The sequence below is a fragment of the Poecilia mexicana genome, unplaced genomic scaffold (genome assembly GCF_051168715.1).
Source record: "Poecilia mexicana isolate PSO_F unplaced genomic scaffold, ASM5116871v1 scaffold_8, whole genome shotgun sequence".
NCBI lineage: Eukaryota > Metazoa > Chordata > Actinopteri > Cyprinodontiformes > Poeciliidae > Poecilia > Poecilia mexicana.
The window spans coordinates 25,278,969-25,293,820 of record NW_028263377.1 but is presented as its reverse complement, the minus strand read 5'-3'; the positions used below and the strand labels follow the sequence as shown (position 1 = coordinate 25,293,820).

The 14,852-nt window shown below is 42.7% G+C and overlaps 1 protein-coding gene across 1 annotated transcript; it reads left to right on the top strand.

Annotated features, from left to right (window-relative positions):
• samd14 (sterile alpha motif domain containing 14) lies at positions 1-11,879 on the top strand. Its single transcript, XM_088007781.1, has 10 exons — positions 1-52; positions 1,284-1,441; positions 1,520-1,636; positions 1,726-1,912; positions 2,318-2,417; positions 2,509-2,577; positions 2,659-2,815; positions 9,530-9,649; positions 11,288-11,443; positions 11,523-11,879. Exons 1-10 carry the CDS (start codon positions 16-18, stop codon positions 11,676-11,678), a joined length of 1,257 nt encoding a protein of 418 aa, XP_087863907.1. The 5' UTR covers positions 1-15; the 3' UTR covers positions 11,679-11,879.
• The last annotated feature ends 2,973 nt before the right edge of the window (positions 11,880-14,852 follow it).

The following is a 14,852-nucleotide window of genomic DNA, read 5'->3' as shown; positions in this document are numbered from 1 at the left end:
GATAATCACAGAGCCATGTCTGCAGGCCTGGAGGACACAGACAACGTGTTCGGTGAGCCTCACAGAACCACTAATGGACTCATTTACACATTAATGATGATTATGCGCCTCGTTCTGAGCACAATAGCACCCCCTGCTGGTCATTATTAGGCAGCGATGATTTATCTACATGAATTAACTGAACAGGAAGAACTCAGCAGCTGGTAAGGTCAAAGAAATCACTTGAAAACATCTAAAAGTCTGCAGGATTCAGCTTTCCTTCTCTTCCTCGTTCTTTGTTCTCCAACATTGCCTCGTTTTCCTCCCCCACCCTCCGATTCATCCATCCATCATCCCTCCATCCTCTGTTTCATTAAATCTCTATCTTCTCTCTCTCTGTCGCATCATTTTACTGCCCGACACATCTTCCCTTCCTCCCCCATCAAGTTTACCTCCCCCATCCGTCTTCCCCCCTGGGAAATAAACCTCCATCAGCTCAGTGTGTGTGTGTGTGTATGTGTGTGTGCGTGTGTGTGTGTGCGCGCGCGCTGTGTGTGTGTGGGAACCCTTTATTCCTCTGAGGAGGTTGTTCACATCCTGAATAAGAGTTCTCCTAACAAGAGAGCAAACAGACGTGCACTGCTGCCATGCTGGTCGTCATGGAGACGGGAGGTTAATACATCAAGCGGCAGAAATAAGTTTAAATTATCGACAAAACCAACAAAACCGAGACAGAATGTTTCAATGCAGAGATATTTTTACAATCACAGAATATCAACAAGACAAAGTTCTTGTTTGTTTTATTTGCTTTTAGAGGCCATTTAGTCTAGTGTGTGTGTGTGTGTGTGTGTGTGTGTGTGTGTGTGTGTGTGTGTGTGTGTGTGTGTGTGTGTGTGTGTGTGTTGGTCAGCATGCTGAATATTTGATGGCGCTCTGATGGACTGAGTGGGAGGAGGAAGAGCTTATTAAGTTAAAAACTTGATGCATCATCAGAACAAAACTGTGGAATAAACATGAACTGAGGTTAGGTTAGACAGTTCATCCATCCATCATCCATCCATCCATCCGTCCATTGTGGATGGATGTGGATGGATGGATGTCCAGTATCATGGCGGTATTGAGCAGGTTATTAAATCACCATCATATCGTTCCTTGAGGTTTTTTAAACCACTTCCTTCCGGTCTGGGCTTCATGGCGTTTGTTTATTTTTACAGATTAATTTTTTCACCTCCGGTTTTCTAGAGCTGCTTCCCGAAGCATCAAGCTTCTCCGCAGTAACTGAATGAACCCGTCTCCTGTCGCAGACCTGAACGAGGCCGTCCCGGAGACGGAGCTGCTGGACAACAGCATCCAGAAGGGCCGGGCCCAGCTGTCCGTCAAAACGCGCCGCCACCGGCCCTCGCGCTCCCGTTACCGTGACAGCGTGAGCTCCACGGAGGGAGACGACGGCTTCGACAGGAAGGTAGAGTCCAGCCTGAAACTCTGGTGTGTTTTATACCAGCCATGATCCGATCGGCTGATCTTCTGAGTGTGTTACCAGGAAAGTCCGGTACAGTCCGCGCGCTCACCTCTACACCTGGCCATGAGAGGCTCCTCCCCCTCACCTGATTTACTTGTGTCGTCCCGAAGCCCCGCCTTTTCCTTCGACGCATCGCTGGTGAGACCAATCAGAAGGAATCATACAGAGCTTTTGCTTTGAAAAAATATGAAAAAGAATCTTCTTCCTGTTTCACCTTGCCCTCTCAGGGTCGTCGGTCTCCAGAGGACGAGGGCGCCTCATTGGTCGCTCCACCACGGGGGCGGTACCATCAGCTGACCAACGCCACATCACAGGAGGCTCTGGTGACGCCAAGCAGCTCGCCGTCTAAATCCTGCCCCTCCTCCGACTGCTCACCTGTATACATGAGGAGGAACAGGAGGCCGGACAGCGAAGGTACACACATCTGGATACACACCTGGACACACACCTGGATGCACATCTGGACACACACCTGGATGCACACCTGGACACACACCTGGATACACACCTGGACACACACCTGGACACACACCTGGATACACACCTGGACACACACCTGGACACACACCTGGACACACACCTGGATGCACACCTGGACACACACCTGGATAGACACCTGGACACACACCAGCTGAACAATTAAACACACCTGGATACATCGCTTAGCTTATATTGATGATTATTGGAGTCGTAAACGCAACTGGAAACAAGGACACAAAACAATCCTGATAGTGGGTGTTATAAACACACCTGTAACTCTCCTGTAAACAGGTAATCACATGTTCCTGCTCCTAATTTATGATCACTTGTTTGTTTCAGTTCTGGTTTCTGACACAAGCCGAGACACGAGTCCAGCTGATCCCAGCAGTCCGACCGTCGTCTTTGATAAGAAGACGAAGAGACGTTTCCTGGATTTAGGGTGAATAAACTGAGTTCTCCTGCATGCTAAACATAAAAGCTGTGTTTCTGTCCAACCGTCTCAGTCGGTGATGGTGTCCTTTGTGTCTCAGGGTGACACTCAGACGTTCCTACATCAGAGTGAGGAAAGATAAATCCAACAGGCTCTCTGTGGGCAGCAGGTGGGTCCATCACCAACATAACCTTCTGCTTCCTGCAGAACCACATGATTAACCGGTGTTGGACATGTCTCCTGTCCTCAGAGAACCGTCTGAGAGTCCGTCTCGGTCCTCTGGATCTTTCGTCTCGTTTTCCTGGTTCACTGAAGGTCGGGGGTCCTTCTCCTCCTCTGGGACTCCTCCATGTTCCCCCAAAATCCCCCCGCTGGGCTCCCAGAGACCCAGGAAGTCCCACTCACAGGTACTTTCTTCTTTAGGCCTGAAGTACGAGGTCCAGAATATGGTTCTGAACGAGAAGTAAAGAGTTTTTGCAGTTTTGGGATGTACTTGAATGCATCATTTTGCAGCTGATCAGGATGTTTTTTCAGGCCCAGAATAAATCACAAGAAAACATTTTAATCGCTGGAAGGTTATTTTGCCATTACATGAACATGACTGACAGCAGAGCAACACAAACAGCTAGTTTAGAGAACTATTATGTAAAATTTACATTTTGCATGTTTTTGTTCTTCCATTTGGGTCTCAAGTGCTTCTAAAACAGCCCAAGCAATTAAAAAACCTCACATAGCCATTTTGAGGCAATAACTTAATGTTTTTTGGTGTCTGGAAAATGAGCCGTTTCAAAAACCTAGTGATTGTTAAGCCACATTCAACAGGCAATGTGCCGTTATTTAGCAACCCCAGCCGAACATAGGCCAACCCGCAGCACATTTGGTCAGCTAGTTTTACGGCTGTATGTATGTACAATGGCTGCTGGAAAAGACAAGTGTTTTCTTGTTGACTTACCTCCCAGAAACCACTTGCTGCATTCTGGTTGGTTGTGGAGAAGGCTCTACTTGCTTTTCAAGATGTATGACTATATAATTGTGTATCTGCTTGCAGCCATTTTCATGTGGGGGTAAAGGTTGAGTTGGGGGCGTGGCTAGCAACAGCTTACTTGGACTTAAAGTGACAGAATCCCTGAAACAGATCATTCTGACCTGAACAGACAAAATTCTCATTATCTAAGAATGATTTGTGGAAAAAAAATTAAAATAAAATAATGAACATGTTTTGTATAGTCCATAAATCTATCCTAACCTGATCAGGGAAGCATAATAACATTTTAGGCTGCATTCACACCATCAATATTTAGTGTGCTTTACTGGAACTCTAGTTTGTTTGAGGTTTGTTTGGGGATGTGTGAATGTGCAATCAAACTCTGATCAGGACAAAAAACAAAAAAACTCTGTTCTGCCTACAATCCCAGGTCTCAGTTCGGTTGAAGTGAACTGATTAGGGGTTGAACGACTACATATTTTTTAAGGTCGACTACATCATGATAATAGTCGAGTCGATGTCGACTAGTCGCGGTGACGTCATAGTGACGTAAGCGCAAAAACCCTTCACAACTACTTGGAGGCTTTATCAGCTATTTTCACGGCAAATATGGACCCTCCCCCGACCACCCCCCCCACACACACACACACACTCCCCTTCTCCTGCTTTTACTAAGTCTATTATGCAGAATTAAAAGAGCAATAAACAGATCATTCTTCGTGAGCAGGGAGAAAAGTTCGTTGTACAAATTCGGGTCTGACTTTTTTTTTTGTTTTTTTCCAAACACCGGCTGATGCTAATGATCTCTGGATAGTTACTCGTATAGGAGTCAAATTATCACACTGACCACAATGGTGCTTTTGGAACATCACAAACCAAACTTATTATGAACGGATCCCGTTTGGTTACAGTTGAATTTAACGAAACCTCCTGCTCCTCCCCCTGCTCCTCCTCCTGCTGCTCCTCCGCCCGATGCGCAGCAGGAGGCTCTGCTGACTCAGCAGCAGCTCTCTGAACCGACATGCGGACGGCGGCCGAGATCGCCTCTATCAGATCCTCAGGATGAAGCTTGGACTTAGTTTCCAGATGTAGTCAAACCATATCTTTATAAGAGCGTAAAGCTGCCAGGTTAAAAGCTTCAATACGCAGGGTGACGCTGATCAGTTGGATGGATAAAAAAGCCTGACATCATGACGCGTTGTAACACATTACTGCGGTAGTCTTTTTTATTTATTTATTTTTTTAAGGATTTTTTCGGCACTAGCTTATTTGACAACGATCTGACTGTAAGGGAGCAGAGAGAGCGGAGAGAGGCCTGGGCCCAGCCGATGGAGGACGGGAGTCGGACTCCTGATTACCGCGGTCTAAAGTCTCTGTATGCGGGGCGCTGCGCTAACCACCGCGCCGCGCAACGCCCCTATTGCGGTAGCCTATGTTGTAATTTACAGTTTGTAATTATTAAATTTACATTTTTATACAATTTGAGTTTTCTGACGAACTCACCTAGTCCACCTTCTTTCATTTTCTGGGAAAAAATCTGTTTAGTCATGTAATTGCGACTAGTCGACTGGCCCAGAAAAAAGTCAGTGCAGAGAAAAGAATCGACTAGTCGACTAGTCGACTAATTGGTGCAACCCCTAGAACTGATTTGACATCTGATGGAGCAGTGTCTATCTGCAGCAGGTAGATTAGTTCTGATTGGCTGACGGAGTCACATGACCCGCCAGCTGCGGTCAGTGAAATATGTGCTGGTCAGATTCAGAAGGAAGCTCCGGTTTCCGACTCCTCTCCTCCGCAGCAGAGATCCTTCAGCAGGAGCCGCAGAGCGATGTCTCACTCTGAGGCGAATGCTGGAGTATGTTGTCTGCTCTGCTGGGATCCAGGAACGATTGAAACCCACCAGTGGGCTGCTGAAGGCTTCCTCTGACCAGGGCCGGCCCGAGCCTCCATGGGGCCCTAAGCGAAATTTGGTTTTGGGACCCTCTAGTTCTTCTAACAATGTGGACTGGCTGCTATCAGCAGTCCGATCATTAGATCATTCACACACCTGCTATAAACTTATTGCATCTCTGTCAGTGCTGTTTACATTATATACATGTATAATATAGGACACATTTATTGGCCAAGTGATTTATCAACCAGTTGATGTCTGGGCGCCGATTTTCTTAATTTTGGGGGATCGTGTTTGGCCGATATTTACATATGAAGCCCATATTATCCTCTAATCTTATCTTTGTCAGCAAAGGTTCATAAATCAGCCTCTGTCCTCTTCTGCTCTGCAGTGAGAGGTTTGACTGACAGACCAACCAGGTCAGGTCTGAACGTTTACAGTTAACAATATTCACCCCACTGTTGCCAACTGTGACTTTTTTTGGTATATTTAGCGACATTTCAGACAAAAGACAATTATATCAGCCAAAATCAAAATCAGCAGGTCAGGCTTTTTAAAGCTCGGTAACCGGCCAGAAAACTGCAATCGGTGCAGCCGACATTCTTTGATTACATAAATTTCTCTTAAGCATAACTCCAATAGCTAAAAATGTCATTTTATATTATGACATCTACAAGGAAAGACTACGTAACTATCACACAACACTAAAACATGCAAGAGAGGCTTTCTTTGCAGATGTCATAAACAAAAACACTAACAACGCCCGAGTTTTATTTGCTACTGTTGACAGGCTCACAAATCCTCCTATGACATTACCACCTGAACTTCAATCTAATGCCGCCTGCAACAAGTTCTCCAGTTTCTTTTCAGAGAAAATTCAAAAGATCAGAGGATTAATCTGCACATCCACTCCAAAGCCAGTACCAATGCTGGGCCCAAACAAAACAAAGGCAGTAAAAATGACCCAATTTCAACTACTTCATTATAAAACCCTAGAAGAAATTATAAGTCAATTAAGCTCCAGTTCCTGCTGTCTGGATGTCCTACCCACACATTTCTTTAAGAAAGTCCTGCCTGTCGTTGCTAATGATCTGATCCAAATAGTAAACCCATCGCTCTCTTCAGGTGTTTTCCCCCAGACTTTGAAAACAGCAGTTATCAAACCACTGATAAAAAAGAACAATCTAGACAAATCACTACTGCAGAATTACAGGCCGATCTCCAACCTCCCATTCATCAGCAAAGTTATTGAAAAAGAAGTTTTTAAGCAATTAAATAACTTCTTAACAATAATGAATCGCTTTGACTCCTTCCAGTATGGTTTTCGTGCTCACCACAGGACGGAGACGGCCCTTGTAAAAGTGTTCAATGACATCCATATAAACACAGACTGTGGGAGAACCACAGTGCTGGTTCTGTTGGACCTCAGTGCAGCTTTCGACACTGTTGGCCACGACATTTTACTGAATCGACTGGAGAGTTGGGTCGGACTCTCCGGTCCAGTGCTCAACTGATTTGAATCTTACATAAAGAACAGGAATTTCTTTGTTTCAATTGGAAACTTCTCATCAGAGAGGTCAAAGGTCACATGTGGGGTACCCCAAGGCTCAATCCTAGGACCCCTTCTTTTCAATATTTATATGCTCCCGCTGGCTCAGGTTATAGCAGGAAATAGGATTAGCTACCATAACTACGCGGATGATACTCAGCTCTACATCACGATGTCACCTGGTGACTCTGAACCCCTCCAATCACTGAATAGGTGCTTAGAACAGATAAATGTGTGGATGTGCCAAAACTTTCTCCAGCTGAACAGAAACAAAACTGAAGTTATTATCTTTGGACCGAAAGAAGAGCAAACTAGAGTCAATGCTCAGCTTCAGTTATTACAACTGAAAACCAGCGATCAGGCCCGAAACCTGGGAGTAGTGGTGGACTCTGACCTGAACCTTCAGAGCCACATTAAGACAGTCACAAAGTCGGCCTTCTATCACCTGAAGAACATCTCCAGGATTAGAGGACTAATGTCTCAGCAGGATCTAGAGAAACTCATCCAGGCGTTTATCTTTAGCCGCATTGATTACTGCAACAGCGTCTTCACAGGTCTGACTAATAAATCAATCAAACAGCTGCAGCTGATCCAGAACGCTGCTGCTCGCGTTCTCACTAGAACCAGGAAGATAGAGCACATAACACCAGTTCTAAAGTCCCTACACTGGCTCCCTGTAGCTCAGAGGATAGACTTTAAAATACTGTTGTTAGTTTATAAATCACTGAATGGTTTAGCACCACAATACATTAAAGATCTGTTATTGCTGTACCAACCGTCTAGACCCCTCAGATCTTCTGGTTCTGGTCTGCTCTGCATCCCCAGAACCAGAACCAAACGAGGAGAAGCATCATTCAGTTTCTATGCGCCACGGATTTGGAACAAACTTCCAGAAAACTGTAAAACAGCTGAAACACTGGGTGCCTTTAAATCTCAACTTAAAACTCACCTGTTTACAGTTGCTTATGGCAATTGATGCCTTCAATGTATTTGCGAGTGACTGGGAGTCATTGCGCGTATATAAAACCCTGTAAATTCTAGACTCTAACAGGTAACCAATTAATGCACAAAATCCGCGTAGGACAGCGAAAGTCCTAGCGCAAAATTTTCGCGAAACAGGCGGACGGAGCCTGGTGCTGCAAGGCTGGAGGCCTTGTCCTGTTAGGCTGTGATTTTATCTTTTCTTTTTATCTTTTTATTACTTTCTTTTTCTTTCTCACTGTTTACTCTAACAGGTAACCAATTAATGCACAAAATCCGCGTAGGACAGCGAAAGTCCTAGCGCAAAATTTTCGCGAAACAGGCGGACGGAGCCTGGTGCTGCAAGGCTGGAGGCCTTGTCCTGTTAGGCTGTGATTTTATCTTTTTTTTTTTATCTTTTTATTACTTTCTTTTTCTTTCTCACTGTTTAAAATTATGTAAAGCACTTTGAAATGCCTTGCTGCTGAAATGTGCTATACAAATAAAATTTGATTGATTGATTGATTGATTTATACCAGGTGAGTCTTTCTCCCCTGAGAATGTGGACCGGTACCGGTACTGGACTGATTTTATGCCTTCAAATTAATTTAACAGAAGTTTCACATAACTGAGAAGTTGATGTAAAAATAATGTTTGTTTAGCCACAAAATGATTTTGCTCAGCAGCAAACAACAAATCTCAACTCGTCGATGTAGCAGCCATGTAGCCTGACGTAGAAACATTCTGCTAGACAATGTCAGACATTGACAAGTTTTAATTATTATCAAACGTTATCAAACTCGGTGTTTTGAAGCCAAAAATACCTCAGAAATATACAAAGCGACCATGAAAATCAACTCATTGAAAGTTTAAACTCAGTTTCACACAAACACAAAGACCCTAGCATAAATGTTGGGCTGTTGAACTGGACCGTTGAAGCTAATTTTCTATTAGCAGCTTTACTAATCTTTTACAAATCATTACATTGCCAAGGCATTAAAACAAATTTTTATCTAGGCTTTTTTCTATTCTTCCTTTCTTTTCTCCCTCCCTGGAGGATTCGTCCCTTTTTGTGACATTGTTTTGCTAACTTAACTTCTGACTTGGAGGTTTGGATGCTCTGCACGTTGCACGGCAGCACATGGAACCAGTGAAGCGTGCGGTACCTACCGCGGCCACCAGGGGCCCCAAAAAAATCAGTAAAATAATTTCTACATACATTATCAAATATATATTATTGTAAAAACAAATCACTTAATAGCGAAATTGTGTGTTTTTGATATTATAATGACATAGAAATTATTACCATAAAAATAAAAAATCAGCTCCACTCCGGGGGCCCCTTAGTGGCCCTGGGGCCCTAAGCGGCTGCTTGCTTATGTCTTTGACTCAATGAAGACTCAGTTCTGGATCCTGGTTGACCATAAGTCTTTCTTACTGAATTATTAAAAATAATTTTAGACAATATTTGTTTATTTGCAGCTTTTAATGTATTTCTAATGTTGAGTGAAAAGGCAGTGAATGAAAAATATGGAGAATATTCCAACTTTTTTTAACAGATTAAGTGATTAATCGTCAGAATAATAGATTAATCAATCACCAAAATAATTTGTTTGTTTCAGCCCTAAGAAAATAGTTTTCATGTAGAAGAAATTGTGATTTTTAAATGATTTGCAATTAAAAACTGAATATAAGAGGAATATTTTATAATTATGTTGTTTCTGCTCTCTGTCCAGGAGTCGGCTCTCAGTGAGGAGTTTTCTCCTCCTCCCACCTCCTCTTCCACCTCTCCTCCTCCAGAGTCGTCCTCCAGATCCTCCCATCCCTACCACACCCTGTCCCAGTCCTCTGATGAGGTGACGCTCTGAAATCCCAAAATATATCTGAATTACACCTCGGCAATAAAAAGGATTTTGACAATTGAAGATTTAATGTTTGGAAAATTTGGGATGCTGTTCACCAATTCTCTCCTTGGGTTTCCATAGTTACGAGTGATGCCAGCATGTCCAGACCACCATCTTGTTTGACTAGCCTGTTATCAGCTTCTATTTATTTGAACTTTGAATTCAAGTCAACTCTGCGACAAAACATTAGGACCAGCCAGGCCAGGATTTTTAGACATATTTATTTATGAGAATAACGTTATAACATAACAAGAATACTGTCATGTGATAATGGAGTCAAAATAATAATATTAGAAGAATAAAGTGGTAATAAATCAAAATCGAGAATGTTGAACATCTAATGTAGGGATAGTTTGATATAAGTTTGCAGTTAATATTAAATAGAAATACTAAAACTTTTAGCACATCAGCATGAAATGATTATGATTATCTGGAATCTGAAACTATTGTATAAACAAACAGTTTGAAAACTAAATATTTAGCTCAGACTTAAACCCTTAGCTGGAAACTAAAGAGCTTCCTAAATGTTTGACTGGAAAGTTAAATGTGCAGTTTGTAAACTAAATATTTAGCTTGTGAATTAAATATTCACAAACTAAATCCATCCATCCATCCATCCATCCATCCATTTTCTATACACCCCTGTCCCTAGTGGAGGTGCTGCTGCCTCTCCAGTTAACATTCCAGGCGAGAGGCAGGACACACAACCATGCACACGCACACACACACACACACACACGCACACACACACACACACACACACACACACACACACACACACACACACACACACACACACGCACGCACACACACACACACACACGTTTGTTTTGCTATCTTTGTGGGGACTTTCCATTGACTTCCATTCATTTCTACAGCCTAAACCACCATTACCCTTTTCCTAACCCTAACCAAAACTCAATTCATACCTTAGCCCTAAATCTGACCCCTGACCCAAAAACAAGGTTTCCCCTTGTGGGGACTAGGCTCTGGTCCCCACGAGGAGTGATTGGTCCCCACAACGTAGTATATGTCAGGAAAATCGTCCCCACAAGGTATTACAAACAAACGCACACGCACACACACACACACACGCACACACACACACACACACACACACACATTTGCGTGGCTATCTTTGTGGGGACTTTCCATTGACTTCCATTCATTTCTACAGCCTAAACCACCTTTACCCTTTTCCTAACCCTAACCAACCAAAACTCAATTCATACCTTAGTCCTAACTCTGACCCCTGACCCAAATCCAGGGTTTCCCCTTGTAGGGAACAGGCTCCGGTCCCCACAATGTAGTATGTGTCAGGAAAATCATCCCCACAAGGCAAATGCACACACCTAGGGAGAATTTATTTATTTGGACTGTGGGAGGAAGCCAGAGTACCCAGAGAGAACCCACCATGCACAGGGAGAACATGCAAACTCCATGCAGAAAGATCCCAGGCCAGGAATTAAACCCAGGACCTTCTTGCTGCAAGGCAACAGCTCTACCAACTGCACCACTGTGCTGCCTTCAATGACAGACTTTTTGTGTGTAACTTTACAAACCTCTCCTCTTCCTCGTCCTCCTCCTCAGCCCTGTGATGATCTTTCCTCCTCCGTCTCCTCCTGGTCGACCCAGGAGGTTTGTCAGTGGCTCCGAGGACTCCACATGGAGCAGTACATCCCAGAGTTCAGCGCCAGAGACATTGATGGAGAGCAGCTCCTCCAGATGGACAGCACCAAGCTGAAGGTGACAATGAGGATGGTACTGATTATGGGATCACCCTTCTAGAGGTACTCTGACCCTCTGCTGTCTCTTTCTTCTGCAGGGTCTGGGCGTGCTCAGTTCGTCCGACCGCAGCGCTCTGAAGCGCCGCATCAAAGACGTCCAAACTGCGGCGGAGAAAGAGAGGAAAGCTCTGGACAAACTGGAGAAACAGAAGGAAAAACAGCGCAGGAAAGACCAGGAGCAGCGCAGGAACTGACAACCACCACCAGGGGGAGGCAGAGGATAGTCCACAGATTCCTGTCAGAGTGAGACGTCAACCCCAATGAACTATCTGTGGTTTTTATGGAAAACCTGGAATTCCTGACTGCAGTTTCCATACCTGGAAACTGGTTTGAGGAAATGAGACTGAGAGAAAGTTCTGGAGAAACATGAAAAATGATTAAATCTTTCAAACATTTCTGGCTGTGTCTTTATTTAACGTTAAACAGGAGCCCTGAAAGGACAAAGTTATGATGGCATATAGAGCCATGGTAGATAGAGAAAAAACGCCTGACAAAAACTCTGAAATTTTTAAATTAATCTCAAGAAAGTTCTAAACAGAACTTAAAAACTGAACCCATCCATTTTCTGTATACCCTTTATCTCTTAATGGAGTCTGGAGGTGCTGGTGCCTCTAGAGCTAACGTTCCAGGAAAGGGGGAAAGTAGTTTTAAATTCTTGGGGATACTATGGCACAAAAGTATACACAAACACACACACACACACACACACACACACACACTTATATATATATATTTATGTATATATATATATATAGGATATATGCACTATTGCGCTTCTATGTGTGCTTTGGAGTTTCTGTGCTGATTAATTTTTCTGTGAAGCGATAAAAGCTTTGTAGCTCTTGAATTGTTACAAAATAAATCTGTATTTCTCTCAGCCCACTGGCTGTAATGTCGACACGTTGAGATGCCATGAGACCTAAATTCTGAACATCATGGCATGGAGTGCATCCCAGTTTTCCATGTCTGGCGCCTCCTCACCCTGACTCTCACACTGACAGGAGGAACCACAGAGCTCGGTTAGGTTAAAGCTCATCTTCTGAAGTTGGGATATTTTTCCTTCAACAGGTTCCAGAGGAATCACCTCAAACCAGATGTTGGACTGGGTTTTATTTCAATGTCATTTGTGAATCTTAGAGCCTCGTTTTCAACAGTGAAGCTACAAAGGTTGAAAAAAGTTAAGTCTCATCAACATCAATATTTCCACTAAATATTGAAAACATTAGTTTGTTAGAGGAAAAGCCTCTCAGATTCTGAGCTCAAAGTGAGATGCCAGAGAGTATCAAACTATTTTTTTTAACATTAGACAATTAATTTAATTTCACATAATTATGGAGGTAGAAGAAGCCATGTGTTTGTTAAATACTTAATGAAACATATTACCGGAACAGGAGATCAACTCAAAACCACTCCTACCTTTTTATTCTCTCTCAGGGTGCGTTCACACTGCAGCCCGAAGTGACTCAATTCCGATTTTTTGGCAATTCCAATTTTTTTGCCGGGGCCGTTCACACTGCCAGTAAATGCGACCTGTATGAGTTCTGCAGTGTGAACGGGCAAACGACCTGAAAGTGTCCCGCATGCGCAGTAGAGGGCGCAATAGCGTCAGCGTTCTCAGTGTTCTGCCAACCGCCATAAAAAGAAGAAGCGCTCAGTGTTTGTGGAAGTAAACATGGAGGCTAACGGTGGAGCTTAGCTTACATATTTGAAGTTGTTGTCCGGCCGGAGCAGCATATTAACAACTTAATTCTCATATAATCCGTCATGTTTGTTGTTTTTCTTCCCACTTGCGTGTATCAAAACGCAGAATAGTGAGATTTGTTGAGAATCAGTGATGTTCAGTTCGGATAACCTGGATGTTAGGTCGCATTTGAATCAGATACGTATCGGATATGGGTCACATTCGGAAAAGAATCCGACCTGTGCTGTTCACACTGCCATGAAAAGATCGGATACAGGTCGCATTACATCAAAAAAATCGGAATTGGGTCACTTCAGGCTGCAGTGTGAACGCAGCCTCAGACGTCAGATGTCGTCTTTAAGTGGACGAACTTCCAAGACAAAGTTTTCTTCTCCTGAAATCTTGATCAAGCTAAAACACCAATCATAAACATCTGATTGAAGCAACCTGGTCAGTTACCTGCTGCTCTGATGGTTTTATTCTGTCAGCTGGAACTTCTTCTTGTCTGAGGATCAAAATAAATCATGAAAGCAGCTGCAGCTAAAGACCTGATTAAAATGTGAATATAAACTCTGTTTAAGGAGCAGACGGCGGTCCAGATGGGTGAGCAGAACCTGTTAGCGGAAACTTTTGCTTTCTGCAGGACTGATGCAGCTGACCTTCATTTAAAGGACTGAGAGTCGCTCCTCCTTCCCGGGTCTGGGTTCGGGTTCGGTCCAGGGTTCAGTCTGGAAATGTTCTGATCGACGTTGTTGATTAATCAATGTTACTGTTGAGTCCAAGCCATAATAATCAACATTTACTTAATCTTTCAATAAAATCTGTAGAGCTAAAGCCACATAAAAGTATTGATACTTTGTAAACTTTTCCTCACTTTGGCCTTTTGAAATCTCTGCATGTTTTACGCCGTTTGAACAGCCAGTGAATCTACTGAACAGTGAGTTCACTGAACTCCGTCTTTATGGGAAGAACTCCTCTCCCTTCCCTGCACCGGGTTGATGGGAAGAGTCTACTCCCTCCAAAGAAAATAAATACAAAAATAAAGTCAATAATTTTAAATGTTTGCTAAGAAGGGACAGCAGTGTTTGTCTGAACTCTCTGATCTCTAAACCACCTGGTGTCTGATCCATCACTCTGCAGATGATTAACCACAATTAATCAATATGCTTAACTATAAAGTTGAAATGTAAAAATGCACATTTTCAAAAAAATGTTTAATGTTCACTTTTCAACAAGGATCTTTTTACAGATCCTGTCAAGACATCTGTAAACACTATAACTCATTAATAACTGTTTATCATGCATTAATTAAGGAAAAAAAAATTACACATATAAATGTTTATTGTCCTTATAAGACAGTCTGAAATATTTAATATAACAACTCTAGATAAAATATATAAAATTAGCTCACTATTTGGCAAGAAAGTGATACATTTTGTGTCCCTCTCCATTACTTAATGGATAATAAACAGTTATAATGATTTTAAGGTGTTTAGAGATGAATTAATAACATATGTAAACTATTTATTAGCCATAGTCTTATTTTAAAGTGGTATCTTTATTGTCTCAAACCAAAAATATCCAATTTTAAGTTTTTATATTCAGGAAGGTTTAATTAAAAGTTTTAATTAAACTGCTTGTGATTTGATAGAAAAATTATTAATAATTGCAATAAGTACATACTGCT

What these genes read in the sequence shown, in the direction of transcription:
- samd14 (XM_088007781.1), top strand. Translation starts at nt 16, where the DNA reads ATGTCTGCAGGCCTGGAGGACACAGACAACGTGTTCG. An exon ending in AGACGTTTCCTGGATTTAGG is followed by an intron (nt 2,418 to 2,508) that starts GTGAATAAACTG and finishes TTTGTGTCTCAG; the next exon opens with GGTGACACTCAGACGTTCCT. An exon ending in TGTCCCAGTCCTCTGATGAG is followed by an intron (nt 9,650 to 11,287) that starts GTGACGCTCTGA and finishes CCTCCTCCTCAG; the next exon opens with CCCTGTGATGATCTTTCCTC.